Below are 25,676 nucleotides of genomic sequence, written 5' to 3'. Positions count from 1 at the left end.
GCATAATTACCTTTTCAGCAGCTGGTACAAGGTTTCCGCCGTCAGCCTTCGCGTGTTCCCCTCGTCCATCTCGTTGAAGTTCTGCTCCAGAGTCTTGTAGTTGTTTTTGACAAGACGTCTGATGATTTCCGTGAGCTGCAGAGTAATGACAGCATGAGACGATGTCTCCGGAGACACAAATCACACTCAGACTCAGCATTGTCCTGTCCATTATTGGAGCAGGTCGGAGACATTTTCACATTGTTCGTCCTGATCACTAGTGGAATGTCCTGCATGTCACACTGTGAAGGGTGGAATCAAGGGAAATTTGGGGTTCACATTTGCCCCAAGGGCATCTTCTGGCTCAAAAATGTTTAAAATGACAAAAAAGGGGACGGAGGTAAAGGAGCAAAAGCGAAATTATAAGGAGCTCTCTAGTCTTCAGTATATTAAAGGGTTACTTCTGCTCCTCTCACTGCTGCATCAAAAGATGAGCGATTCCGGTGATGTCACACCTACTACAACTTCACGGGGCGCGAGCGTGACCGGCAGGTGGTATTGTACACCCACCTGCCCCCGCCAGGTGCACATTTACCTGCAGACGGCCCATATGTCGGGACAGATTTTAGTAGATGTGGTGCAGCGAGCGGAGCAGGATTAACCCTTTAATCTTAATCGCTGTATGATGTGAACATCTGCAACTCTAATTTACTTTGCATTTTACTTGCTCACATTTTCCAAGATCTCTGCTTGTTGTCAATGAGCAGAAATATTCAATAAACAAGGCTGAAAAAAAATCAGCTCAGTCTCCGGGTACAATTACACAGATTGATTCCTCATAGGCTTTAGAATTTCAGTTATCAGATCTGCAGTTCTGTAATTCCATGGAGCGAGTCCTGTGACTTCCTGAGCACAATCCATAGCTAATATGTAAGATGCGGATTTTTTTTGAGCATGTGAATGTGGAGCATGTGGATATAAAATGTCCTATTTTTTTTTTTTTATTATTGGAAGAATTTCAGTGGATTCCGCAAATAATCTGTGTGTAGTTCTTACAAAAGAGAGTTTGTTACAAATGTATCCAGTGTAGACAATGCTCCGCTTGGACTCCAGACTGATACAATGCATCAGCGCAGGATAGAAGGTGTGATGGGCGAACCTGAACAGTAAAGCTCAGGGTCTGTACCGAACACTTAGTGTCCATACACGGACCCCGAACACGGACTTCTCCAGGAAGTCCATGTTACTGTTCTGGTTTGGCAGCCCGAAAATTGGGTGTTTCCCACGCTGACATCTGTGTGACAGAGCGAGAAACACCGGCTCTGATCGAATTTACCGCTGGTCAAAGCTGCGTTATCATGGCTGGTTATCAAAAGTAGAGGGGACCCCACACCGTTTCTTTTAATTATTTAAATAATTTAGAAAAACGGAGTAGGGTCCTCCATATTTTTTGACAACCAGCCAAGCTATAGCAGACAGCTGGAGGCTGGTATTCTCAGACTGGGAAGGAGCCATTGATATTGCCCCCCCCAGCCTAAAAATAGCAGCCCGCAGCCTCCCATAAAAGGTGCATATATTAGATGTGCCAATTCTGGTGCTTTGTCTGTCTCTTCCCACTTGCCCTGGTGCAGTGGCAAGTGTGATAATAGTATTGGGTTTGATGTCAGCTTTGTAATGTCAGCTGACATAAAGCTGAGAGGTTAGTTATGCAGAGGTGTCTAATAGACACCCCCAATTCCTAACCCCATGGAGATATTGAAATAAAGACACAGCCAGAATAAAGTCTGGCGGTGTCTTTATCCATTTATTACCGTAAAAAAAAACCAAAACATCATATTCCTCATCTGTTGGACAAGAAGATAATCCCTATCTGTTCCATGACAATCTGGGTGGTTTGGAGAGCAGTCACATCAGTGATACGACCGCTCTTCACACCAACCGGAACAAAAAGGGTGGGTAGTTTTATTTCATATATAGGACTTTATTCTTGCTGTGTCTTTATTATAATCTTATGATGGGATTAGTAATGGGGGCTTCTTATACACGCCTGTCCATTACTACCCTGTGGGCTTGATGTCACCTGATATTACAAAAAATGACATAAACCACAAATATTACCTCACTTGCCACCGCACCAGGGTAAGTGAGACGAGCTGGGCAAAGTGCCAGAATTGGAGTATCTAAGGCTATGTGCACAAGTTGCAGAATTCCCGCGGAACTTTCAGCTGGAATTCCTGAATTCCATTCTGCGGGAAATATGCAAGAAAACCGCATTTTAATTCCCGCCTATTTCCCGTGGGAAAAACTAGCGATTTGCAAGCGTAATTAGCTTACAGAATGCTAGCGTTTTCCAAGCGAGCTGTAGCATCGCTTGGAGAACTGATTGACAGGTTGGTCACACTCGTCAAACACAGTGGAGGAGGCGGCCTATGCGGCATCAGTAGTAAAAAGATCTAATGTTAAAAATAATAAAAAAAATAAAAAATCATGTTTTTCTCACCTTCCGGCGTCCCACGCAGCATCCCCGATCCTCGCGATGCTCCCGCCAAGTCCCGTTCCCAGTGATGCATTGCGGCAATGACCTTTGATGACGTCGCGGTCTCGCGAGACCGTTACAGTATAGCGAGACCGCGACGTCAAAGGTCATTATCGCAATGCATCACTGGGAAAGGGACCTGCCGGGGGCATCGCTGAAGCCTGCTGACGCTACGTGGGACATCGGAAGGTGAGAAGATCACGATTTTTTATTTTAATTCTATTTTTTACAGGGATATGGTACCCAGAGCCCAGAGGAGAATCTCCTCTCCTCCGGACCGTGGGTACCATCCGCAAATGTTCTGCTTACTTTTTGCATGGTGTGCACAGCCACATGTGGAAAGTAAGCAGAACAAAGCATTCCTATGTGGGCGGAATCGCCGCGATTCCACAAAATTAATGAACATGCTGCGTATTTTTCTGCAATGCGATTCCGCTGCGGGAAAATCCGCAGCATTAGCACAGCATTGCGGAATCCCATAGGATTGCATGGGATGCTGTTTTTTTGCATTTTCGTGGCAAAATCGTGCGTTTAAAAACGCCGAGAAAATGCAAAAAAAACGCTATGTGTGAACACAGCCTCATAGATGTGCCTGTTCTGGGAAGCTGCAGCTGTTCCCTCTCTTCTCCACTCTCCATATAAATGTTTTGGTGGCAGCTGTAACCTGATCTCTAAGTGCAGCTGAATTTACTGTTGCTCTCGGCTTCATAGCTACTGAGATGCAAATGAGACTGCTGAAAAGTCTTTTGAAAAAAAAAACCGGAAGAAAGATTCTAAAATTAGCCCAGAACTTAATTTGAAGAATAGATAAAAAAATGTATTTACATTACAACCTGACATGCAGGATGCCGAATTCTGATGACACATTGCCTTTAATAATTCACATAAAGAACCCGTGTGACCTCTACCTGCTCCTCGCTCCTCTCTCTTCTGCGACTCTTTCCAGCGCTGTCATTGGTCACTTTTGCTTTTCGGCTGCAGTCAGTCAGAACCGTCTCACGTCCGTCCCAGATACTTAAATTCCCATCTCTGGAAGTTCAGAAATAAGTTTTATGTGTTTTGGCTTTAATTTTACGAGAAGAAAAACCTTTGGCATAAAACAGGATTTGCCTGCAAAAATGTGTATTTATTGATTCAATGTATAACAGAACCCAACGTTTCAGCCAAATTCCGGCCTTTATCAAGGTCTAAACAAAAGCACCGAAATATTCATATAATATAGCAGACGTGTGTAATCCAATATGAAGGACCCAGAATCTAATATATACTTACCTTGTAATGTCTTCACATCCTGTTCTATCCAGATGTGTCCGGATCCCAGAATTCCAAGCGGTGGAAGTTCAACGACCGCCATATTGGGACACCCAAGTGATGGGAGTCTCAATATGGAAACTGCTGGTGGTACCAGCCTCTTGCACGGTACCACCAGCGGAACACGGTCGCACCACACACACACACACACTGTATACGCCGTACGCACCACACACACTGTATACGCACCACATACACACAAACACACACTGTATACGCCGTACGCACCACACTGAAACACACACTGTATACGCTGTACTCAGCTTCTTGCGCGGTATCACCAGCGGAACACCGTTGCGAACACGCCGCCGCCGGGATCAGCCGAATGATTCACTGACATCCTTGTACGGGAGGAGCGCATGCGCAGTTTTAATGTGACCGCCGTTTTACTTTTGAACACCATTGGTTTTACCATGTTGTTTACTAGAAAACGGGAAAAATTCCAAGTGCGGTGAAATTGCAAAAAAAGTGCAATTCCACAACGGTTTATTGGATTTTTTTTCTATCATGTTCACCAAATGGTAAAACTGCCCTGCCATTATGATTCTCCAGGTCATTACGAGTTCATAGACACCAAACATGTCCAGGTTTTTATCTAAGTGGTGAAAAAAAATTCCAAACTTTGTTAAAAAAAAAAATTGCAGCATTTTTCCAATACCCGCAGCGTCTCCATTTTTTGTGATATGGGGTTGGGTGAGGACTTATTTTTTTCTGCACCGAGCTGCCATTTTTTGTAATTCTGTCGTTCTGACTTTTTTTTCTCACTACGCAGTTTAACGATCAGGTTAATCCTTTTTTTTTAATTGATAGATCGGGCGATTCTGAACGTGGCGATACCAATTTTGTGTAGGTTTGATTTTTTTTGTGTTATTTTGAATGGGGCGAAGGGGGGGGGTGATTTGAACTTTTATTTTTTTTCTATTTTTAAAAACTTTTTTTTTTTTTTTTACTTTTGGCATGCTTCAATAGTCTCCATGGGAGACTAGAAGGTGCCATAGCCCGATCGGCTCTGCTGCATACAGGCGATGATCAGTTCGTCTGTATGTAGTAGAATTACTCACTTGCTATGAGCGCCGACCACTGGGTGGCGCTCACAGCAAGCCAGCAGTGACAACCATAGAGGTCTCCAGGACACTTCATGCCAACCCACCGGCGATCCTTTATCACATGACAGGGGTCACCGGTGGGCGGATTTCCGATGTGATTGCCGGAAGCGCATGTTAAATGCCGCTGTCAACGTTTGACAGCGGCATTTAACGGGTTAATAGCCATGTGTGGATAGCGGTTCCACCCGAGGCAGCTGTTCACAACAGCTGATATGTGCGGGGGGAAGATGTGGGCTCACCACCGGAGCCAACATCAAAAGGGAGGGAGTTTTACGCCTGATGTCGAAAAGGGGTTAAAGAGCACAAAGGTTATAGACACAAAGTGGTGAAAAAGGTCGCATGACCTTCAGGTATCAGAAGAAGTGTGCAAGGAGAAGCCTGGAGAGGTAAAGAAACAGATGGAGGCAGAAGGTGAGACGGAAAGGGACAGGTCAGAGGTCATACCTGTCTAAGCAAATGGACAGCAGCACAACCTTCATAGAGAACAACATTACTGTGGGTTCTGTAGTGTTCTACTTTACTGTAATTGTGAGCAGGCTGCGGGATGCAGTGATGGACAGGAGGCAGAGCAAGGGTTAACAAGTTTAACAACAGCGGAATACTCCACGCAGGGAGGTAAAGGGTTAAACAGGGGGTTAAACAGTTAAAATGGCAAAGGATAAGGTGAGAGGGAGGACAACGGTTCAGATAACGGCAGTTCTGATGAGAGTCAGTGGTTCCGAAGTCCATGAAGCGAATAGCGCCGACAACGGCTGGCACAGTTTCTTTAACAGGAAGGTCCTGTGGGCAACAATGCCCCATCTTCTGGTGGCAGCGGTCGGTCTCCGTACCCTCCGCTGAGCCCCTAGTCCATATACTGCAGTGGCTGACAAGGGTACGAGCCCAATGTGGCACAGCAAATATACTCTGGTGAAGTCAGGGCGCAAGCGTCTGGGCAAATATTCTCCGGCAACGTCAATGCACAGGTGTCGCGGACCGTACGGCGCCTTGTTCTCTGGTAGTCACCGGGCTCACACTCTACGTCTCCTTCTCTCTGGTCCCCATGGCTGGTGGCAGGAGACGATGGACGCGGATCTGTGCGTGGCGGGTGCTCCCAGGACGGAGCACTTCTCTCTCCGGCTGCTGAACACGCGGCTTCCCTGAGCGCAGCAGTCCCTCTCTCTCTAGATTGCTGCAGCACTCCCGGCTTCTCTCTTTCTCTGGTGCAGTCCCTTTACAGTAGATGGGGGCTTCCGCAATGCCAGTACTCGGTGGGGGAAGGGGAAGCAGAGCGCACCGCTCACCTCTCTGCGTGCTGCCCTGGGTTTGTGCCAAACTGCTCTGCTGCGCGCACTTTCTCCCTTTATCTCCCTGTCCCCTTGGTCAGGAGGAAGGTCCTGCTTGCTATTGCTTCCCCCCTGAAACAAGGGATGCAGCTGTAGGGGGATGGGCTGTGTTGCCAGTGTCCATCGTTCCGATACCTCCTGCATTGTACATATTCATCTGTGTTTCCCGTGTATTGTAAATTGCTTTTGCGACTGTCAGTAATGCTACACGTATACAGTGGGGAAAAAAAGTATTTAGTCAGTCAGCAATAGTGCAAGTTCCACCACTTAAAAAGATGAGAGGCGTCTGTAATTTACATCATAGGTAGACCTCAACTATGGGAGACAAACTGAGAAAAAAAAATCCAGAAAATCACATTGTCTGTTTTTTTTTAATTTTATTTGCATATTATGGTGGAAAATAAGTATTTGGTCAGAAACTAGCAATCAAGATTTCTGGCTCTCACAGACCTGTAACTTCTTCTTTAAGAGTCTCCTCTTTCCTCCACTCATTACCTGTAGTAATGGCACCTGTTTAAACTTGTTATCAGTATAAAAAGACACCTGTGCACACCCTCAAACAGTCTGACTCCAAACTCCACTATGGTGAAGACCAAAGAGCTGTCAAAGGACACCAGAAACAAAATTGTAGCCCTGCACCAGGCTGGGAAGACTGAATCTGCAATAGCCAACCAGCTTGGAGTGAAGAAATCAACTGTGGGAGCAATAATTAGAAAATGGAAGACATACAAGACCACTGATAATCTACCTCGATCTGGTGCTCCACGCAAAATCCCACCCCGTGGGGTCAGAATGATCACAAGAACGGTGAGCAAAAATCCCAGAACCACGCGGGGGGACCTAGTGAATGAACTGCAGAGAGCTGGGACCAATGTAACAAGGCCTACCACAAGTAACACACTACGCCACCATGGACTCAGATCCTGCAGTGCCAGATGTGTCCCACTGCTTAAGCCTGTACATGTCCGGGCCCGTCTGAAGTTTGCTAGAGAGCATTTGGATGATCCAGAGGAGTTTTGGGAGAATGTCCTATGGTCTGATGAAACCAAACTGGAACTGTTTGGTAGAAACACAACTTGTCGTGTTTGGAGGAAAAAGAATACTGAGTTGCATCCATCAAACACCATACCTACTGTAAAGCATGGTGGTGGAAACATCATGCTTTGGGGCTGTTTCTCTGCAAAGGGGCCAGGACGACTGATCCGGGTACATGAAAGAATGAATGGGGCCATGTATCGTGAGATTTTGAGTGCAAACCTCCTTCCATCAAAGGTCCAGCAGCAAAAAAGGCAAATGCAATTCTAGGATGTATTAACAGAAGCATACAGTCTAGATCATGTGAAGTCATTATTTCCCTCTACTCCTCTTTGGTCAGACCTCATCTGGAATATTGTGTCCAGTTTTGGGCACCACATTTTAAAAAAGACATCAACAAACTGGAGCAAGTTCAGAAAAGAGCGACCAGAATGGTGACCGGTCTGCAAACCCTGTCTTATGAGGAAAGGTTGCAGGATTTGGGAATGTTTAGTTTGCAAAAGAGAAGACTGAGAGGAGACTTAATAGCTGTCTACAAATATCTAAAGGGCTGTCACATTGTAGAAGGATCAACTTTATTCTCATTTGCACAAGGAAAGACTAGAAGCAATGGGATGAAACTGAATGGGAGGAGACACAGATTAGATATTAGAAAAAACTTTTTGACAGTTAGAGTGATCAATGAGTGGAACAGGCTGCCACGAGAAGTGGTGAGTTCTCCTTCAATGGAAGTCTTCAAACAGAGGCTGGACAGACATCTGACTGGGATGATTTAGCGAATCCTGCTTTGAGCAGGGGGTTGGACCAGATGGCCCAGGAGGTCCCTTCCAACTCTACGATTCTATGATTCTATGATCAGCAAGGGCATTGAAGATGAAACGTGGCTGGGTCTTTCAACATGACAATGATCCAAAGCACACCGCCAGGGCAACGAAGGAGTGGCTTCGTAAGAAGCATTTCAAGGTCCTGGAGTGGCCTAGCCAGTCTCCAGATCTCAACCCTATAGAAAACCTTTGGAGGGAGTTGAAAGTCCGTGTTGCCAAGCGAAAAGCCAAAAACATCACTGCTCTAGAGGAGATCTGCATGGAGGAATGGGCCAACATACCAACAACAGTGTGTGGCAACCTTGTGAAGACTTACAGAAAACGTTTGACCTCTGTCATTGCCAACAAAGGATATATCACAAAGTATTGAGATGAAATTTTGTTTCTGACCAAATACTTATTTTCCACCATAATATGCAAATAAAATGAAAAAAAAAACAGACAATGTGATTTTCTGGATTTTTTTTTCTCAGTTTGTCTCCCATAGTTGAGGTCTACCTATGATGTAAATTACAGACGCTTCTCATCTTTTTAAGTGGTGGAACTTGCACTATTGCTGACTGGCTAAATACTTTTTTTCCCCACTGTATGTGTACTATCACCTTGACACCTTGGTACTGCTACACAAGAGAGTGTATTACCAATATGTAAGGTGTGATGTATAGATATATATATATTTCTGTGTTAGATAGGGAGAGTGCAGTGTTTAGGATGGCCACTAGATGGGGGGGCATCCTAGCACACACAAGTTACAGTTAGTGGATAGAGTTAGCTTAGGGATAAATCACATAGGAGGAGCTGCTGTGGAATAAGATAGTGATGAGTGTAGGAAGTGAGGCAGAAGGGCGGACACGCCCATAGTGTCCACAGGGGCTCTAAGCCCAGGACTGCACAGCAGCTACGAAACGTTGAAAAGTGGTAACAGAAACTCAGGAAAGGCAGCCGGGTACAGGGCAACAAGAAAAACAGAAGGCGCTGCAGCTGAATAGCAGACTATAGCTGGAACAGCCAGATGAAGAGATGTGCAGGGCGCAGGCGTTTACGATGTGGTAGTTCATTACAGGGGCTGAGGCAAGATCTGGGTGAAACAGACCGGCCGTCTACCCTACGTGGTGAGAATGTACAGACGTGATACTGCGGTATCGCCTAAGGCGCTACTACCCCGGAATGTACGTGAGGTCGGGCAGGAGGTAGTAGTAGGGAAAGTACAGGAAGAATGCTGCATGTCTTGTAATGTGCCTGCCTTGACTGAAGGAAACAGTAAAATTGAAAGTTCTGCATTGACCACCATTTCTGCCTCCATTATTCAGCGACCGTATGCAAAACCGAGCTCCTGGAACCTGTCATGATCCAGGTTGGATCTGACAGATTAAATGCACAAAGTAACCTTTTTTTTTTTTCTTTGGCTGTGTGCCAAAGGTTGTTTTGCCCCCGGTGGCCATTAGGGTCATTGCACTATGGTGATTTTAGTTGTAGTTTCCCCCCCGGTGGCCATTAGGGTCATTGCACTCTGGTTACCTTAGTTTGTGCACGTGATTATGTAACAGGTGTGATTGCTCTAAGAGGGTATCAGGTGTGTTAATCACTGTTGGTGATAGTTCCTCATTTGCAAGCAAACCTGGGTAAAGAATGGAGCTGAAGGAGAGTCACGGGCAGCCCAGTCAGAGTGCTAGAGTAGCAACTATGGTGTCACCGAGGAGTTCATGGAAAGTATGGTGGAGTGACAGCTATGGTGTCAGTGAAGAATTCTTGCAAAGCTTGGTGGAGTGGCAGCTATGGTGTAGAGCTGCACTCAGTTGCTGGACTCTTTTGCTGAAGCTGCACTCAGGTGCTGGACTCTGTTGCTGGACAGTGCACCCAGATGTTGGACTCGGTGGAGGAAAAGATGGACGCAGGTGGTGGGCTCTGTTGCTGGGAGTGTAAGCAACAGAGCAAAGCCAAGTGGTGTTCCCCTGTTTTGTCACTTTTCCTTATGTGTTTAGTGCAATGGTGGAATTAGTTTCCGCACCGACCAATTCCCTAGCGAGGGTTTAGGTGCAGGGCGAGTCAGGGTTTTTAGGTTCCTGATCGGCGCCCGGTGCGGAACCGGCCTAGGGAACGTTAGGAGTGTAGAGACACTGACTCAGGGGAGTGCAGGAGGTCTCCACTTCCCCGTTCCCTATCGCAGGGCCACCATTGTTATTGTTACCCAGGTTTTCCCTATTCCCTTGTCTTATTGTATTAGTTACCGGCCTGCGAGACGCATCACATAGGACAATTACACGTGCCACGTCCTGTTTATCAGTTACCGGCCTGCGGGCCGCGTCACATAGGACAATTACACGTGCCGCGTCCTGTTGTATCAGTTACCGGCCTGCTGGCCGTGTCACCCAGGACGGGGCACGTGACAGAACCACTGTGGTATCCCTGATGGCGTCCCAGATGAAGCACAAGGTATGCAGACAGGTGCGGAATACATATCTGTGGGAAAAGGCCAGGACACCAAGCCACGGGTGTCCTCGGCCATGGCTACACTCCTGGCCCCATTCCTACACAGCCTTAACAGTTCCAGATCGGTAACCAGGTACCTGCGGTCTGGTCGTCCCCCTTACATAATGTCAGAACATTTCATTCATGTTATTATCATACATATGCGACATGTCAGGTTGTTACTGGGGTAATACAGTCATTTATTGTTTTTCAGCCGTGTGATTCACTTGGCAATAAGGAAACCCTACTTTTTCATTTATTGTTTATTATACAGGGTAGGCCATTTATATGGATACACCTACATAATATGGGAATGGTTGGTGATCTCTACTCCCTGTTTGTGGCACATTAGTATATGGGAGGGGGGAAACTTTTCAAGATGGGTGGTGACCATGTCGGTCATTATGAAGTCGGCCGTTTTGGATCCAACTTTATTTTTTTCAACGTGAAGAGGGTCATGTGACACATCAAACTTATTGAGAATTTCACAAGAAAAACAATGGTGTGCTTGGTTTTCACATAACTTTATTCTTTCATGAGTTATTTACAAGTTTATGACCACTTATAAAATGTGTTCACAGTGCTGCCCATTGTGTTGGATTGTCAATGCAGCGCTCTTCTCCCGCTCTTGACACTGATAGCAAAACCGCCGGAGAAATGCTAGCACAGGCTTCCAGTATCCGTTGTTTCAGATGCTGCACATCTCATATCTTCACAGCATAGACAATTGCCTTCAGATGACCCCAAAGATAAATGTCTAAGGGGGTCAGATCGGGAGACCTTGGTGGCCAATCAACTGGCTCACGACGGCCAATCCACTTTATCACCTGCATTCCCATTGTATTTAGGTGTATCCATACAGATGGCCCAGCCTGTATTATATGCTAATGGTAATTATATGTCAATTCTGTGTCCTTCATATTGGATTACACACGTCTGCTATATTATATGAATATTTCGGTGCTTTTGTTTAGACCTTGATAAAGGCCGGAATTTGGCCAAAACGTTGGGTTCTGTTATACACTGAATCAATAAATACACGTTTTTTGCAATCAAATCCTATTTTGTGCCAAAAGTTTTTCTACTAGTGGAATTTAGTTTTTTTCCTGTCGGCACTACTATTCTGAAAGCTACTCCCTCCATTTATTTTCTTCATGCCTTTGGTTTTAATTACAGCTCTATAGTGAGCGCTCTGCTGCAATGGCCAATGACCGGCAGTCTGGAAACATCACATCCTCCATAGTGAATCAATAGGAAATGCAGCCTTGAATGTGACCAAAGAATAAGGCAAACCACAAACAAAAAGCAATCAAAGTATCAAACCATATTGGACATTTTGTTGCTCTGTTAGAAAAGAAATTCCAAAAGATCAGAAGTTCTGGACAAATGGATGATGGCAAGAATATCAATAATAAATGCAATTAACCATTTGACCACTAGAGGGCAGATCGTCCATTAATAGCTAGGAAGTCCACAGATATGTAATCAGATTCTCCATCTGCCCAGAGTCATACTAATGACAATAGTCACATTGCATCCAGCAACAAATGTTTCTTATTGAATAAAAGAGTTTTATCTTCCACCGACAGCAATCACTAATCTCACTAATTGCTTTCATTTTTACCTGCTATCGAACTTGGCCATAAACTCCAAATATCTGATATCTCCAAGATGATTCACGGGAAACTTCTCCATCAAATAGGCAAATTCCTCATCTGCTACCTTTATAGAAAACCTACAGATAATGAGAGAGATCATCCGTTATATGCAGCTACATAATAGTTATATTCTTGTACATAGGGGCAGTATTATAGTAGTTATATTCTTGTACATAGGGGGCAGTATTATAGTAGTTATATTCTTATACATAGGGGCAGTATTATAGTAGTTATATTCTTATACATAGGGGCAGTATTATAGTAGTTATATTCTTGTACATAGGGGCAGTATTATAGTAGTTATATTCTTGTACATAGGGGGCAGTATTATAGTAGTTATATTCTTGTACATAGGGGCAGTATTATAGTAGTTATATTCTTATACATAGGGGCAGTATTATAGTAGTTATATTCTTGTATATAGGAGCAGTATTATAGTAGTTATATTCTTGTATATAGGGAGCAGTATTATAGTAGTTATATTCTTGTACATAGGGGCAGTATTATAGTAGTTATATTCTTGTACATAGGGGCAGTATTATAGTAGTTATATTCTTGTACATAGGAGCAGTATTATAGTAGTTATATTCTTGTATATAGGAGCAGTATTATAGTAGTTATATTCTTGTATATAGGGGCAGTATTATAGTAGTTATATTCTTGTACATAGGGGCAGTATTATAGTAGTTATATTCTTGTATATAGGAGCAGTATTATAGTAGTTATATTCTTGTACATAGGGGCAATATTATAGTAGTTATATTCTTGTATATAGTAGCAGTATTATAGTAGTTATATTCATGTACATAGCAGCAGTATTATAGTAGTTATATTCTTGTACATAGGGGGCAGTATTATAGTAGTTATATTCTTGTACATAGGGGCAGTATTATAGTAGTTATATTCTTGTACATAGGGGCAGTATTATAGTAGTTATATTCTTGTACATAGGAACAGTATTATAGTAGTTATATTCTTGTACATAGGAGCAGTATTATAGTAGTTATATTCTTGTACATAGGGGGCAGTATTATAGTAGTTATATTCTTGTACATAGGAGCAGTACTATAGTAGTTATATTCTTGTACATAGGGGCAGTATTATAGTAGTTATATTCTTGTACATAGGGGCAGTATTATAGTTGTTATATTCTTGTACATAGGAACAGTATTATAGTAGTTATATTCTTGTACATAGGAGCAGTATTATAGTAGTTATATTCTTGTACATAGGGGCAGTATTATAGTAGTTATATTCTTGTACATAGGAGCAGTATTATAGTAGTTATATTCTTGTACATAGGGGCAGTATTATAGTAGTTATATTCTTGTACATAGGAGCAGTACTATAGTAGTTATATTCTTGTACATAGGGGCAGTATTATAGTAGTTATATTCTTGTACATAGGGGCAGTATTATAGTAGTTATATTCTTGTACATAGGAACAGTATTATAGTAGTTATATTCTTGTACATAGGGGCAGTATTATAGTAGTTATATTCTTGTACATAGGAACAGTATTATAGTAGTTATATTCTTGTACATAGGGGCAGTATTATAGTAGTTATATTCTTGTACATAGGAACAGTATTATAGTAGTTATATTCTTGTACATAGGGGCAGTATTATAGTAGTTATATTCTTGTACATAGGGGGCAGTATTATAGTAGTTATATTCTTGTACATAGGGGGCAGTATTATAGTAGTTATATTCTTGTACATAGAGGCAGTATTATAGTAGTTATATTCTTGTATATAGGAGCAGTATTATAGTAGTTATATTCTTGTATATAGGGGACAGTATTATAGTAGTTATATTCTTGTATATAGGGGCAGTATTATAGTAGTTATATTCTTGTATATAGGGGCAGTATTATAGTAGTTATATTCTTGTACATAGGGGGCAGTATTATAGTAGTTATATTCTTGTATATAGGGGACAGTATTATAGTAGTTATATTCTTGTACATAGGGGCAGTATTATAGTAGTTATATTCTTGTACATAGGAGCAGTATTATAGTAGTTATATTCTTGTACATAGGGGGCAGTATTATAGTAGTTATATTCTTGTACATAGGGGCAGTATTATAGTAGTTATATTCTTGTACATAGGAGCAGTATTATAGTAGTTATATTCTTGTACATAGGGGGCAGTATTATAGTAGTTATATTCTTGTACATAGGGGCAGTATTATAGTAGTTATATTCTTGTACATAGGGGGCAGTATTATAGTAGTTATATTCTTCTACATAGGGGGCAGTATTATAGTAGATATATTCTTGTACATTGGAGCAGTATTATAGTAGTTATATTCTTGTACATTGGAGCAGTATTATAGTAGTTATATTCTTGTACATAGGAGCAGTATTATAGTAGTTATATTCTTGTATATAGGGGCAGTATTATAGTAGTTATATTCTTGTACATAGGGGGCAGTATTATAGTAGTTATATTCTTGTATATAGGGGACAGTATTATAGTAGTTATATTCTTGTACATAGGGGCAGTATTATAGTAGTTATATTCTTGTACATAGGAGCAGTATTATAGTAGTTATATTCTTGTACATAGGGGGCAGTATTATAGTAGTTATATTCTTGTACATAGGGGCAGTATTATAGTAGTTATATTCTTGTACATAGGAGCAGTATTATAGTAGTTATATTCTTGTACATAGGGGGCAGTATTATAGTAGTTATATTCTTGTACATAGGGGCAGTATTATAGTAGTTATATTCTTGTACATAGGAGCAGTATTATAGTAGTTATATTCTTCTACATAGGGGGCAGTATTATTGTAGTTATATTCTTGTATATAGGGGCAGTATTATAGTAGTTATACTCTTGTATATAGGGGCAGTATTATAGTAGTTATATTCTTGTACATAGGAGCAGTATTATAGTAGTTATATTCTTGCACATAGGGGCAGTATTATAGTAGTTATATTCTTGTACATAGGGGGCAGTATTATAGTAGTTATATTCTTGTACATAGGGGCAGTATTATAGTAGTTATATTCTTGTACATAGGGGGCAGTATTATAGTAGTTATATTCTTGTACATAGGAGCAGTATTATAGTAGTTATATTCTTCTACATAGGGGGCAGTATTATTGTAGTTATATTCTTGTATATAGGGGCAGTATTACAGTAGTTATATTCTTGTATATAGGGGGCAGTATTATAGTAGTTATATTCTTGTACATAGGAGCAGTATTATAGTAGTTATATTCTTCTACATAGGGGGCAGTATTATTGTAGTTATATTCTTGTATATAGGGGCAGTATTATTGTAGTTATATTCTTGTATATAGGGGCAGTATTATAGTAGTTATATTCTTGTATATAGGGGCAGTATTATAGTAGTTGTATTATGTCCTTAATATTAGATAGAAAACATTATATTATCTTATGATCTCTTGGTGTATTTGCTGCACGTAAATTTACCTTTTTTCCATGATTGCTCTGAAATCTTTGTGGCTGACAACCTGTAGGTTATTTTTATCTGCTTTTCTGTAAATGCAGAAGACGTTTGATGTTAGTCATTTGCAGCTTTTGTGGTGAGTCATTTATATTCTGAGGACATTTTTGTTCTGGTTTCACCAATGATCAGAACCATCAACCGGTTGCGCTCCATCAATGGATTTGACGAGTGTCATGAGGCTGAGTTACAATATGGGCAAATCGAGCAACTGCTCCACAGCCTTGACCACCCGGTCCAACAATATTGAAGGTGGTACATTTCTGCTAGGACAGTGTATGTTAATATATATGACTGTTGGCACCCCAGTACATAACTCTCACCTAAATTCAGAGAGGAGAGAGTTAAAATCCGTGTGGAATAAATGTAAGAGTTGTTGTTGTGCCACGCCGGCTGCGGACAGGGAGCGTGACGATTCTCCGTTTCTGGTCCTGGATGAAACAGAAGATTAGAAAACAAGTTATTAGAATATCTGTAGTCAGGAGTATTGGGTTCTTATCAATACAGTCGTCATATTAATGTTATTCTGTTACATAATGTCTTATGTAGTTGATAGAAAAAAAAGGTTTTGTTCCGGCCTTAGCGAGTTGAAAAAAGATTGCTCTCAGTGGGAAGAAAACAAAATAATAATCTTGTAGTTATGATAGCTTTTAATAGCTAAGAAAAATAAAATAAATGATGTTACAAAGCAAGCATTCGAGATTTCTTAGTTCTCTTCATCAGGCATGGTGTAACAAAGTATCTGAAAAAGCACATATATTACCATGCCGCTGCAATGCAGGAAGGGGCAGACTCCACAAGATGGCAGTAGAGTGGAAGCAGGACTCCACCTTAACCCCTTTACGACCAGTGACTTCAAAGCCCCCCTGCGGGTCGGGTGACCTAGGTCACCCGACCCGCAGATACAGGGGGCTTTGTACTTCACGATGGGGGGCGTGGCTTCGCCCCCACGTGGCTACGATCGCTCTGATTGGCTGTTTCACTTTAACAGCCAATCAGAGCAATAGTAATATTTCATCAATGAAAATTGATGAAATATTACAATCCAGCCATGTCCGACGCTGCTGTAGCATCGGACATGGCTGGTGGCACCGATCCGACCCCCCCTCCACCGGTTAACGGGGGCGATCTGCCCCCCGCCACTGAATGACAGCGGCGATGTGCCACCGCTGTCATCATCTGCCCCCCCGCCTTCCCTCCGCTCCCCCGCCCCTCCTCCCACCCCCTGGTACTCACCGAGTGCCGCTATGGCTCCCGATGTCCCGCAGTCCCGGACCATGGGCGCCGCCATATTGGAAAATGGCGGGCGCATGCGCAGTGCACCCGTCTGCTGCAATTTCCTTTCATTCATTTTGATCACTGTGATAAATTCTCACAGTGATCAAAATAGAATGAAAAGTAAATAAACCCCCCGATTATCACCCCCATAGGCAGGAACAACTAATAAAATAAAGATTTTATTTCTATTTTTCCATTAGGGTAGGGTTGGAACGAGGGTTAGGGTTGGAATTAGGGTTAGGGATGTGTTGAGGTTAGGGTTATGGTTAGCGTTAGGGATGTGTTGGGGTTAGGGTTAGGGTTAGGGATGTGTTGGGGTTAGGGTTATGGTTAGGGTTAGGGATGTGTTGGGGTTAGGGTTAGGGTTAGGGATGTGTTGGGGTTAGGGTTAGGGTTAGGGATGTGTTGAGGTTAGGGTTATGGTTAGCGTTAGGGATGTGTTGGGGTTAGGGTTAGGGTTAGGGATGTGTTGGGGTTAGGGTTATGGTTAGGGTTAGGGATGTGTTGGGGTTAGGGTTAGGGTTAGGGATGTGTTGGGGTTAGGGTTAGGGTTAGGGATGTGTTGAGGTTAGGGTTATGGTTAGCGTTAGGGATGTGTTGGGGTTAGGGTTAGGGTTAGGGATGTGTTGGGGTTAGGGTTAGGGTTAGGGATGTGTTGGGGTTAGGGTTATGGTTAGGGTTAGGGATGTGTTGGGGTTAGGGTTAGGGTTAGGGATGTGTTGGGGTTAGCGTTATGGTTAGGGTTAGGGATGTGTTGAGGTTAGGGTTATGGTTAGCGTTAGGGATGTGTTGGGGTTAGGGTTATGGATGTGTTGCGGTTAGGGTTGAAGTTAGAATTGAGGGGTTTCCACTGTTTAGGCACATCACGGGGGTCTCCAAACGCGACATGGTGCAACCATTGATTCCAGCCAATTTTGCGTTCAAAAAGTCAAACGGTGCTCCCTCCCTTCCAAGTCCCGACGTGTGCCCAAACATTGTTTTAGCCCAACATATGGGGTATCAGTGTACTCAGGAAAAATTGCACAACAACTTTGGGGGTCTAATTTCTCCTGGTAACCTTGGGAAAATAAAAAATTGGGGGCTAAAATATTTTTGTGGAAACATTTTTTTATTTATTTTTACGTCTCTGCGTTATAAACTTCCGTGAAGCACTTGGGGGTTCAAAGTGCTCACCAGGCATCTAGATAAGTTCCTTGGGGGGTCTAGTTTCCAAAATGGGGTCACTTGTGGGAGGTTTCTATTGTTTAGGCACATCAGGGGCTCTGCAAACGTAACGACAACAGCAGACCATTCTATCAAAGTCTGCATTTCAAAACGCCACTACTTCCATTCCGAGCCCTTACGTGTGCCCAAGCAATAGTTCCCCCCCATATATGGGGTATCAGCGTACTCAGGACAAACTGGACAACAACTTTTGGGTACTAATTTCTCCTGCTACCCTTGTGAAAAAAAAATTTGCTGGCTAAAAATCATTTTTTTTTGAGGAAAAAAAAATATTTTTTATTTTCACGGCTCTGCGTTATAAACTTCTGTGAAGTGCTTGGGGGTTCAAGGTGCTCACCACACATCTAGATAAGTTCCTTGGGGGGGTCTAGTTTCCAAAATGGGGTCACTTGTGGGGGGTTCCACAGTTTAGGTACATCAGGGGTTCTGCAAATGTAACATGATGCCCGCAGACCATTCCATCAAAGTCAGCATTTCATAATGTCACTACTTACCTTCCGAGCCCTGACGTGTACCCAAACAGTGGTCCCCACCCACATATGGGGTACCAGCGTACTCAGGACAAACTGGACAACAACTTTTGGGGTCCAATTTATCCTGGTACCCTTGTGAAAATAAAAAATTGTGCACTAAAAAATAATTTTTTGAAGAAAAAAAAATTTTTTTTATTTTCACGGCTCTGCGTTATAAACTTCTGTGAAGCCCTTGGGGGTTCAAAGTGCTCACTACACATCTAGATAAGTTCCTTAGGGGGTCTAGTTTCCAAAATGGGGTCATTTGTGGGGGAGCTCCAAAGTTTAGGCACACAGGGGCTCTGCAAACGCGACATGGTGTCCGCTAATGATTAGAAGTACGGTAATTTGCATTTCAAAATGTCACGTGGCGCTCTTTCCCTTCTGAGCCCTGCCGTGCGCCCAAACAGTGGTTCCCCCCACATATGGGGTACCAGCGTACTCAGGACAAACTGGACAACATCTTTTGTGGTCCAATTTCTCCTGTTAGCCTTGTGAAAATTAAAATAGTGTGCTAAAAAATCATTTTTGAGGAAAAAAAAATTATTTTTTATTTTCAATGCTCTGCGTTATAAACTTTTGTGAAGCACTTGGGGGTTCAAAGTGCTCACTACACATCTAGATAAGTTCCTTGGGGGGTCTAGTTTCCAAAATGGGGTCACTTGTGGGGGAGCTCCAAAGTTTAGGTGCACAGGGGCTCTCCAAACGCGACATGGTGTCCGATAACGATTGGAGCTAATTTTCCATTCAAAAAGTCAAATGGCGCTCCTTCCCTTCCGGGCCCTGCCGTGCACCCAAACAGTGGTTTATGACCACATATGAGGTATCGATGAACTCAGGAGAAATTGCCCAACAAATTTTAGGATCCATTTTATCCTGTTGCCCATGTGAAAATGAAAAAACTGAGGCTAAAAGAAAATTTTTGTTGGAAAAATTAAAATGTCCATTTTTTCTTTCCACATTGCTTTAGTTCCGGTGAAACACCTGAAGGGTTAATAATCTTCTTGAATGTAGTTTTGAGTAGCTTGAGGGGTGCAGTTTTTAGAATGGTGTCACTTTTGGGTATTTTCTGCCATATAGACCCCTCAAAGTTACTTCAAATGTGACGTGGTCCCTAAAAAAAAATGGTTTTGTAAATTTTGTTGTAAAAATGAGAAATCGCTGGTCAACTTTTAACCCTTATAACTTCCTAACAAAAAAATATTTTGTTTCCAAAATTGTGCTGATGTAAAAGTAGACATGTGGGAAATGTTATTTAGTAACTATTTTGTGTCACATAACTCTGGTTTAACAGAATAAAAATTCAAAATTTGAAAATTGCAAAATTTTTGCCAAATTTCTAATTTTTTCACAAATAAACGCAAAAATTATCGACCTAAATTTACCACTAACATGAAGCCCAATATGTCACGAAAAAACAATCTCAGAATCAATAGGATCCGTTGAAGCGTTCCTGAGTTATTACCTCATAAAGGGACACTGGTCAGAATTGCAAAAAATGGCCTGGTCATTAAGGTCAAAATAGGCTTGGTCATGAAGGGGTTAACAGAGCTGCCCTGCTGTGCAGCAACAAGACTACCACAGGTGGCAGCAGAATAGTCAAACAAGCCGGGTCAAATCCTAGACTGTAGTGCAGGAGCAAAGGAATAAGCAAACTCAGGGTCAGAGACAAGTCAGGGAATCAGCAATGGTAGGAAGCGGATAAGACAAAATACAAAAGACAGAAGCAGGTCAGGATACAAGCCAAGTCAAAACCAGGAAGTCAACACACTATAGGGAAACACTGAGTCAGGACGGGAACAGGGGAAAACACAGACATGGGATCAGATAGCAAGCGTAAAAGGACCAATCAGAGTCAGCTACAGCAGCCCTAGGCAAAAACTATAACTAACATTGCGATAAATAGCAAACTTGATCCCAAACTGAGGCTGAGAACGTTAACCCCTACATGACCAGACTGGGGAAAGAAAAAAAAAAAAAACAGGACTCAAACTCCGGTCTGGATCATGACATATGCACAAAAAAAAAAAAACAGAGACATGGCATAATAAATTGACATTTAAATAAGCAAACAGAGATTAAAGAGTGAATCCCTAATAACATTCGATTAGTGGTGTGAAAGTTTTATAGTCCCAATATTCATGTAAGATCAGAGGTCTGGTGCCCTCACTGTCTCTGGAGCAGATTCTTCAGATATTGTAGGGAGTCATAAATCCTAATAAGTTTGCATTCCTGACCCATCGATGTTTTTGTGTTTTAAATTTGTCTTTTAATATGACAACGTTTATATATTTTATGCTGTGTCCTGGACCACAGAAATGTTCGACCACTAGGGATGAGTATACGGGTTAGGATTTCGGTACTCGGCGAGTAATGCGGTACTCGAATCCTGGCGAGTATTACACTTCTCGCCTCGCAATATTCGGCACAGTCCCTGCACAGTCCCCGCACAGGCCAGCACAGTCCCCGCACAGTACCTGCACAGACCAGCACAATCCCACACAGCCCGGCACAGTACTTACACAGACCAGCACAGTCCCGCACACACACACAGCCCATTACTCGCATTTCCCATAGACTCACATTGGACTCGTTACCAGTACCCACATATTATGAGGTACTCATAACGAGTACAGCGAGTCCGAATACTACACTACTCACTCATCCCTATCGGCCACAGGTAGATGGATTTTTTTTAGTCTGTAATCGTGTGGCGATGAGACCTCATCCTGGCTCTCAGTTCCTGCCCTGTTTCTTCAATGTAGAGACCCCCAATAGGACATACCGTACATCTACCATCAGTGTACAGGAGATAAGGGCAAGTCACAGTCTGAAGAACAATAAGGAGATCACTATTAGGGTATGTGCACACGTTGCGGACACCAGTGCGGATTTTGCAGAATCCGTTGGTGAAATGTCCTGCGTTTTACCTGCGGATTCCCTGCAGATTTTCTGTGGATTTTCTGCGGATTTCGCCTGCGTTTTTACACCTGCGGATTCCTATAATGGAACAGGTGTAAAAACGCTGCGAATTCCGCACAAAGAGTTGACATGCTGCGGAAAGTAAACCGCTGCGTTTCTGCACGGAATTTTCTGCAGCATGTGCACAGCCGTTTTTATTTTCCATAGGATTACATGGTACTGTACACCGCATGGAAAACTGCTGCGGATCCGCGCAGCCAAATCCGCAACGTGTGCACATGCCCTTAAGCCTGCGGATAAAGGTGGAGCCATAGTCCTTCTGAACACAACTGACGACATTACAGAAGCAGACAGACAATACTACACCAAGCTGGATGATGACCCAACTCCCTCATAGGAAGGAGTGGAAAAAAGTCATCAGCGATCGGTGTACAGATTCCACAAACCTTCTGGACTTCATACCCGAGAATCCCACGACAGGAAACTTCAGATACCTGGCTTATGAATATTGGGAAGTATATAGAAGAATCGGCTGCAGAGACAGTGAGGGCACCAGACCTCTGATCTTACGTGGATATTCAAACTATAAAACTTTCACACCACTAATCTAATATAATTAGGGATTCCCTCTCTAAGCTCGCTTTATTTAAACGTCCATTTATTATTTTTTGCCTCTGTTCTTTGTGTGTAGATCTTTGTGCTTCTTAAGATACTTTGTTAAACCATGCCTGATGAAGAGAACATCTCGAATGCTTGCCTTGTGACATCATTTATTTTGTTTTTCTTAGCCATTAAAAGCTATCATAACTACAAGATTATTTTTTTTTCCCCACTAAGAGCAATAATGTCTTATAAAGCAGTCCCCTTCAGAGCTGAATTTAGGATTCTGCTGATTTACTCCTTGATGTGAACCCCGCATCGCCTCCCTTCGTTTGAGGAGAACCCAGAGTGATAAATGAGCTCACCTAACACCGCTCCAGAGTTTACTCTATGTAACCACTGAGCCACCATGAGCGGAGAAGTTCCCCATGACACAGGTCACGTGGCCAAAGATCACTATGTGCCACTGCAACGTACCGACTGCAGCAAAAGAGTTGCAAAAAGTTGGACCCGGTTGTCCGCGGTACCACAATGGTGGAACGTTATTCACTTGTTGCGGCGGCAAATAGCAATCTTTGTCCAAGCGACGTCCATGCAGACACTGAACCAGGAGGGCCTGCAAGGAGAAATCAGCCCTTTTAGCTTAAGGCTATGAGAGTGAAATGTCTGCACAGACACTGGACCAGCAGCGCTTGAAATGAAGTGTAAGCTTCCGTATCCTAAAAATAAAAGTCACTGCATATTCTGTGGTAGACATGGAAACTGTAAGGCTGGGCATGATGTCTTTTCTCCTGCATCTAAGACCTCAGCAGTCCAGACACTGAACCAGCAGGTGCTGCAGTCAGATGTGAACATCTGCAACTAAGAGTCAAGAGTGACCTAGGAGAATTCTGAGCACAGCTCTGGCTGTGACTAGAGTATTCAGTCAGGGCCATCTCTAATCACCGTGTTTGGCCCTTGACACCGCGCTATGACCATACCCACAGTCCGGCTTTCGGGGGACCTTGTACCCGCTTCCATTCTGACTTCGGGTCTGGAGACATTGCAGGAATTCCAGGTAATTGACGTGAGGCAACGTCTCGTCCAGTCCACAACGAGATAGAAAGTGTCCCAGCTGATCCTCGGAGAGGTGGAGATTAAATGTCGCCAAGACTTGGAGGAAGGTTTGCTTTGTTACCTGGAAGAAACGATGTAGCGCACAGTTATGGAGACTTCCGGGGAATTCGGGAAAGGGTCAAATCCATTATATTTCAAGAATAAAAAAAACTTAAAAAATTAACAACTTAAAATACAAAAATGGCAGCATGTGTGCAGTGTGTGAATGGTCAGTGTGCAGCACGAGTCTGGTGTGTGAGTGGTCAGCGTGCGGCACGTGTCCGGTGTGTCAATCGTCAGTGTGTGGCACGTGTCCGGTGTGTCAAGCGTGAGTGTGCGGCACGCGTCCGATGTGTTGTGAGTGGTCAGCGGGCGGCACGTGTCTGGCGTGTCAATGGTCAGCGTGCGGCAAGCGTCCGGCGTGTGAGTGGTCAGCGTGCGGCACGCGTCCGGCGTGTGAGTGGTCAGCGTGCAGCACGCGTCCGGCGTGTGAGTGGTCAGCGTGCGGCAAGCGTCCGGCGTGTGAGTGGTCAGCGTGCGGCAAGCGTCCGGCGTGTGAGTGGTCAGCGTGCGGCACGCGTCCGGCGTGTGAGTGGTCAGCGTGCGGAACGCGTCCGGCGTGTGAGTGGTCAGCGTGCGGCACGCATCCGATGTGTTATGAGTGGTCAGCGTGCGGCACGTGTTTGGTGTGTGAGTGGTCAGCGTGCGGCACGCGTCCGGCGTGTGAGTGGTCAGCGTGCGGCACGCGTCCGATGTGTTATGAGTGGTCAGCGTGCGGCACGTGTTTGGTGTGTGAGTGGTCAGCATGCGGCACGTGTCTAGTGTGTGAATGTTCAGCGTGCAGCACGCGTCTGGTGTGTGAGTGGTCAGCGTGTGGCACGCATCCGGCGTGTGAATGGTCAGCGTGTGGCACGTGTCTGGCGTGTGAGTGGTCAGCGTGTGGCACGCGTCCGGCGTGTGAGTGGTCAGCGTGCGGCACGCGTCCGGCGTGTGAGTGGTCAGCGTGCGGCACGCATCCGGCGTGTGAGTGGTCAGCGTGCGGCACGCGTCCGGCGTGTGAGTGGTCAGCGTGCGGCACGCGTCCGGCGTGTGAGTGGTCAGCGTGCGGCACGTGTCTGGTGTGCGAGTGGTCAGCGTGCAGCACACGTCTGGTGTGTGAGTGGTCAGCGTGCAGCACAGTATAACAAGTTTGCGGTAAGCGTACAGAGAGTGTGGCTTGTGTCTTGAGCAGCCTGTGTCGAGTGCGGCCCGTGTCGTGAGCGGCTCGTGTCCAGCTTTCAGTTGTAACCAGGAGCCATATCTACTGGTGATGATGCGCAAAGTGGGGCTCAGGTCAGAATTTTGATGACTTTTGACTCCATCACTAACTATAACGCCACCGCTTAGAGAATTGTCATATGGTTGTAAACTCACCGCACCAGATCCCTGTGGGTCATGTACTGAAAATTCTGATTTCATGGCTCGAGCCCCCTCCCTGAATTTCTCCTTTAGCCATTTCTCTATACTCAGAGACAATTTCCTTTCATTTCCAATTTTGGAGACTGTAATATTGGTAGTTTCTGTAAAAGTGAAGAACACGTGTCACTTTGTTACCGGAGCTTTGTCGTTCTCCAGTCACATCTACAGTTGGCACTCAGGTGTGTTCAAGAACTTATTTATTGAATGAAGAAATTACAGAAAAAATGAGAGGTTTCGGTCACTATCTGACCTTCATCAATCACCTGGATAGAGGAGATGTGTGTGGCAGCGCGCCGTGTGAGGGTCTGCAGTGTCCACTGCTAACACAGGAAGCGTCTCATTTTTCTGGAATTTCTTCATTCAATAAATAAGTTCTTGAACACACCTATATGAGTGCCAAGTATTTCTATAGGGAGGAGGGATGGGTTCAGACAGAAAGGGGGAAAACTACACCGATTAATAATTCCAAATATCAACACTATGGAGGGGGGGGAATTAAGGTACTAAGTTGGAATGTTAGGGGTTTATCTGACAAAACTAGGAGGGCAGCAATATTCAAATATATACAAGACCAGGGCCCCTCGGTGGCATGCCTCCTGGAGACTCATCTTTTACCGGACATAACGAGACTCTTGAGTAGGCGATGGATACAGAGGGCCGACCACTCTACTTTTTCTAGCTACGCAAGGGGGGTATCTGTGCTAATTCATACTTCAATACAATATGAGGAGATAGAGGTGCTTATTGACCCGGATGGGCAGTGTGTAGTCATCAAATGTAAATTATTTGGCCACCTTATGTGCATTGCCGCTATTTATATTCCACCCCCCTACTCGAGTACTAAGCTGAGGGAGACTTGGG

General features: G+C 43.8%; 1 protein-coding gene across 1 annotated transcript in view; it reads right to left on the bottom strand.

The window, feature by feature from the left end:
- The window catches only part of LOC141074879 (EF-hand calcium-binding domain-containing protein 6-like), an 87,555-nt gene that overhangs the window by 36,342 nt on the left and 25,537 nt on the right, over positions 1-25,676 (bottom strand). Inside the window, exons 7-13 of the mRNA XM_073562188.1 lie at positions 24,771-24,916; positions 23,243-23,439; positions 16,050-16,157; positions 15,693-15,758; positions 12,210-12,320; positions 3,424-3,544; positions 11-135 (exon numbers count right to left, since the gene is read on the bottom strand). Of these exons, the coding sequence (XP_073418289.1) occupies positions 11-135; positions 3,424-3,544; positions 12,210-12,320; positions 15,693-15,758; positions 16,050-16,157; positions 23,243-23,439; positions 24,771-24,916 (874 nt within the window). The remainder of the gene's footprint in view (positions 1-10; positions 136-3,423; positions 3,545-12,209; positions 12,321-15,692; positions 15,759-16,049; positions 16,158-23,242; positions 23,440-24,770; positions 24,917-25,676) is intronic.

Source organism: Dendrobates tinctorius, unplaced genomic scaffold, assembly GCF_039654945.1.
Source record: "Dendrobates tinctorius isolate UK_male_01 unplaced genomic scaffold, ASM3965494v1 ptg000341l, whole genome shotgun sequence".
Taxonomy (NCBI): Eukaryota; Metazoa; Chordata; class Amphibia; order Anura; family Dendrobatidae; genus Dendrobates; species Dendrobates tinctorius.
This window is presented reverse-complemented; position numbering and strand designations above follow the sequence as displayed.